The sequence below is a fragment of the Agrilus planipennis genome, unplaced genomic scaffold (genome assembly GCF_000699045.2).
Source record: "Agrilus planipennis isolate EAB-ADULT unplaced genomic scaffold, Apla_2.0 scaffold105, whole genome shotgun sequence".
NCBI lineage: Eukaryota > Metazoa > Arthropoda > Insecta > Coleoptera > Buprestidae > Agrilus > Agrilus planipennis.
Window position 1 is genome coordinate 306,967 of NW_020438878.1, and position 5,419 is coordinate 312,385.

Here is a 5,419-nt window from a genome sequence, read left to right on the forward strand (position 1 = left end):
TTTATTATATATATATATCTAAGAGTCCAGGACATTTTGCATCCAGTACATTTCCCACCGCTATACATTTCTTTCTCTGCTCAATGATAAAGGCAATTCCCGGCAATGGACCTTAAAGAAAAGTTTTTAATTTCCTTCATAGTAAAACAGGGTTAAATGATCCCGACGTTTCTTGTAATATAAAAACAGTATCACCTTTGTTCTTTATCCCTGTCACGTTCCGAACTAACCCCTTAATATTCTTTCACAAAATGCCATTTTCCTTTTTTTTTTTAACAAGTCTATCTCATTTTCATCCCATACCCACATTACCCCATCTATTATTATTTTTTTATATCCAACCTTGATTGTCTTCTCTCCATTTCTTTGTTTTTCTTGTTTTACCTTTCCCTCTAGCATCTTCTGCATTCTTCTCTCTTCTATGGTCATGTCATATATATATATCTGCCCTTAACCTTCTACCATTTCTTATCTTCCCATTTTCCATCTTTGCCCTATATATTTTCTTCTGAAGCTTCCATAATACCTCCACTACCCTCACCTTCAATCCCATCTTCTCTTTTATCACCCTTTCTAAATCCGTCTTTTCTTTGTTCTCTGCTAACTCTATTCCAAAAGTTATTATGTTTCGTTTCTTTTCTTCTCTTCTTTTCTCTTATAATTCTATTTCCCTTCTCCTTATTCTTTTCTTCCGATCTTCCACATGCTTCTCCACCCGCTTTTCTATTTTCAAATCCTCCAATACCATCTCTTTCACTTCTTCTTTTAAATTGTCCTTTCCTATTGTAAATATGTCCTTACGCCGTTCTTCATCACTCTTATCCAGTTTTTCTTCTTCGAACTTCTTTACTTTTTCACTTGTTTCTTTTTCTCTTTCTTCCATCTTCTCTTTTATACTTTTATTTTCTTCCTGGATTTACCCCCATCTTCTATTCCAATTCTTTCTATCTTCTTCTTCTTGCAATTCTCTTCTGCTTTGTTTCTCCTCATTTTCTTTACATTTTCTTTTTATTTTTCCCCCTCTATATCCTCTTACATTTGCATTACTCTATCTAATTTTTCAATCTCCTTATTAAGCTTTATTATATTTTTTCTTTTCAAATCTTTCTTTCCTTCTTTTGAACTAACTTGCTTTTCTTTTTTTATTTCAGTCCTCTACTCTTCCTTTGTAAATCCAATTTTTCTTTGCTTCTTCTCCATTATTTTCAGCTTTATTATTTTCTTCCATACATTTCACCCTTTAACCCTTCTGCTGCTTCAAAATTGAAAATAAATACAGCTCTTCTTTGTATTTTTAGTCTGAAGAAACCAAACCCAAACTGTTTTGCTGTTTTTTGAGTTCAAGCTTTTTCTTAACTTAACTTTCCAAGAAGAAGCGTTACTTCGTTAATCTGAAGATTTAAATCTTAAGATGCAATTCCCGAATGTAAAAATAATCCATAATAAAAAAAACACAAATAATAAATGCACTTAGGTCCATCAGCCGGAGAAAATACGATCAAAAAGGACATTTTTTCCCTATATAATCAACCAAAATACGAAGAACGAGATTCAGTACTTTATCTTCATAACCTTCCCAGAATACCCAATACTGATGTTTAAAATACTGTTANACATATAAATATTTGTGTATTTTAGCTTCGAATGGATTTTTCATTAGTTTAACGTGCTTTGCATGTGCCCATTTTAAAATGCTTAAATACATTCTTTCGACTACTACCGTTCGATGTACCAATAAAGGATTAAAAATGAATATATCACATTACGACAAGGACCAAGAAATGGAGAAAGAGATTCGAGCTTGTGCTATTTATTTGGATAAAATATTAAAGTAAATATTTTAGTTAATATGGTAAGTTAGTAAACGTGGGGTTCTGTAGTCGTGTTTAATATTTACCTACAGAGGCAAAGCAATTTCTCTCCCTAATCTATTTTTGCTACTTTCATTAAAAGGATCAACTAAATGCTGAATTCATGAAATAACTGAAATTCTTTGTACACATCGTTTAGAAATTACCTAGCGGGAACGGATAATTTGGAAGCAAGTTTCCAACAACTAAAGGGTTAAAAGTTACAACCAACCAGGCGCGTAGTTAAGAATTCTTTTCAGGAGGGATCAACAGTCAAAAAACATATATCGGGTAGTTTGATTATTACGTTTGTTGCATGAAAAACGTAGATCACATATTATAATATAAAGAGTTTGCTTATCTAGATATATTAGTGAAAATACAGTTCTTGTTTTCAAAATTGGAAATATGAACAAAAAACGAAAATTGTGTACATCTAATTACGTTTAATTATTGTAAATTAGGCCTGTTTTTTATTCATCATTATAAGTTCGACAGTCCTAAGACTGGTTGGACACGTACCTCCACACTTTCCTATCCTGAGCTAATCTTCGCTTTTCCCTAAAACTAGAACAACCTTAAAAAATCCTTAAGTATTTGCGAACAGTAATCTAATCTAGGTCTACCTTTACTCCTCCTAACTTCCGTTTCTGCCTCTAATATGTCTCGAACTAGACCTTCATGCCTAAGAAGGTGTCCTACCAACCTATCTCGCCTAATTCTTATTCACTTCCACAGATAGAAGTCTCTGTTCTTCTATTCTTTCTAATACCTCTTCACTTTTAACCTTCTCTATCCACGGTATCTTCGTCATTCCTTTTTAAGACCACATTTCGAACGCTTCTAACCTTCTCTTTTCCTCCGCGTCCACTGTCCTTGTTTTAAATCCGTACAGCGCCGCTCTCCAAACATACACATTGAACAATCGTTTTCGAATTTCTAAATTAACCTTTCGCGAGCATAGAAGTGGCTTCTTTTTATTGAAGGCGACTCGACCTTACGCTATCCTCTGCTTTATATTCCTACTACTCCTTCCGTCCTGACTTATCTGACTTCCTAGATACCTGAAATCACCCACTTCTTCTAATTTTATCTCCTATCTTTGAATTCCCTCTTTCCCTACTTTTTCGTCTCTCGCATACCAGCATTTTTATTTTACTTTTATTTATTTTCATACAGTTCTGTTTTGTTAGTACCGCATCCATTTTATTTAATGCTATCTCTATATGTTTTTTATTAGTAGTAAACTATAATACATACTTTTTTACAATTTATGCTGCCTAGGAAAGGGGTTTATATTTCATAAAAACAGTTAGGTGACGAGTAGGGGCCGTTGCTTAGACGTCTTAAAGGAAGTTTCACTCTAATAATATAGAAACAAGCATAAATTTGCTAGGATTAAACCTCTAAAATTATTTTATTTTTATTTCAGATTCTGTAACTTGACCGAAATGGTTTTTAATAAATTCCTTTTGTTTGAGGCTACATCGTCGATTATTCTTATTGCAGTTTGCTTACTTATACTTACTAGGGTAAGGTAAAATGAGATTACCTTTCAAGTAGTCCTGATTTTGCCTCTCCCCCTTTTTTTTAACTTCCTGTGTTTCCTTCGTAAATACTTTGATAATAATTATTAATTTTCTGTTAGAGTGTCGGTGGAGTGATGTTCGCTCATTCCATACTGTTTTTGATCAGTTTTTTGATATCTATATTTTGTTACTGCTATTTTGGAAATCGACTGACATTGACGGTAAGTGTTTGCCAACAATTATACTTAATTTATGTAAAAGTAGGTGTTTGTGTGCTTACAGAGTGTGTACCTTCAAAAATAGGAGTTTTTAGTGGTAGATTTAAATTTGCAAAAGATGAACTCTTCAGTCCTTGGTAAGCTACTGAAAAGACTCCTATTCTTGACACACTCATCGTCACTACAACAACGCTACTCTAAAAATGTGACTGTACAATTAGCACTTAACCTTATCCATACCGTCTTTAATAGTTTCAATTTCTTGAATGAAGATTTCGCTTGTGAAGTGACGATAATTGCTAGTTATGTAATGATTTCATATATTTTTTGAAGACTTTTTGTGGAAGATATTGAATTTTCTAGAAGAAATGTTTTTTTTTTTGAGAAAAGTCTCTTTTATTGGTTTATATTTTTATGTTAAATTAAATATGTTACAAGAAAAAGTTTGTACCTACAATTTTATTTGATACAAATGTGCGAGGGTTAGTTTTCATTAAAATTAGATGCAATATCTAGACATAATTTTCAATTTTAATTGGGATAAGTAAGACTATAAACTGTTTGGGTAAATAAATATTATATATATCGTTCTTAATTTTTTCACTGTCTGGCGCATTCACCATTTATTAGAAATTAAAATATATTTTTTAACACAAAGTACAGTAGACCCCTTTAGGTCGAACCTCCAAAACTCGAAAAAATATTTTGATCCCTTCCCTAGTCGAAATAATTAGTGAATCCCTGCAAGCCATTTCGGTCCATATTTTCCCTCTATAACTCGAAAAATTAAATTGGACCTCTGTATCTCGAACATAGCAATGTTTTATTCTACAATCTTTACAACTCGATAATTTAAAACTTATTACGTCTGTAGTTTGAAGAAAACTAAGATATTGACTTTAAGGATTTGCCGACAATGTAAGTACATCAAATCATAACTTTTACAAGTCGAATCAAAATCCGCCTAAGTCAAAATCCTTCATAAGTGGAAAACTTATAACTTAAATTTTTTTGGCGTCTCCCTTGATGTTCGAGTTATAGAGGTTCTACTGTAATTTATTAGACAAATGTTACCTACTCATTTTTACAAAAGCAGAAATAGATACTTGTTTGTTGTGAATTGATTATGTTTTTTTTCTTATTACTAGTCGATGGAAATTCATTACTCCTTATATGAAAACGATTGGACTGGCGCTAGCAAATCCTTCAAAAGTTCAATGAGAATTATAATGATGAGAATGATGAGACCTGTCTGTTTGACAGCAGGTGGTATATCCGCGGTAACCCTTGATACCTTTGTTCAGGTAAAAGCACGTAGATATATATGTATACTAAGGATCAGCCACCGAAATTTAATTATTTTTTTTTGAGTATTTTTACTTATTTCAAGTCCTTGTACAATTTTTTTTACTAAAAGGTGAATTTATGCGTTGGAGGGAAGGGTAAGTTTTCGGGTTTTCATAACTTTCGCATGTGTGGCATAAATTTAAAATGAAAATAACAAAAAAACACTATTTAAACAATTAACGAAATTTATGTATCAGCAACAAATTAAACAATAAAACAAACAGATGAAAAAAATAGAATGCAATAGCCAAAACACACAATAAAATTACAATAATAATAACAATGTAGAACACAAAAAAGAACTTACTAAGTATAGAAACAAACTGGACGAAAGTGTCAGACTGTCAAATGTAGAGAATACAAATTTTTTGTTTTTGTGGAAGAAGGGAAATCTTCAAAAGTCACCCAGCCATCCGTACGATCGGGTACTGTCGGATTCCCGAGGAAGGTGTCCTCGGACCTACCGACTAAAACC

At 32.4% G+C, this 5,419-nt stretch overlaps 1 protein-coding gene across 1 annotated transcript in view; it reads left to right on the forward strand.

The window, feature by feature from the left end:
• The window catches only part of LOC108737731, a 2,417-nt gene extending 582 nt beyond the window's left edge, over positions 1-1,835 (forward strand). The window contains exon 2 of the mRNA XM_018470813.1: positions 1,639-1,835. Coding sequence (XP_018326315.1) covers positions 1,639-1,835 — 197 coding nt within the window. The remainder of the gene's footprint in view (positions 1-1,638) is intronic.
• The last annotated feature ends 3,584 nt before the right edge of the window (positions 1,836-5,419 follow it).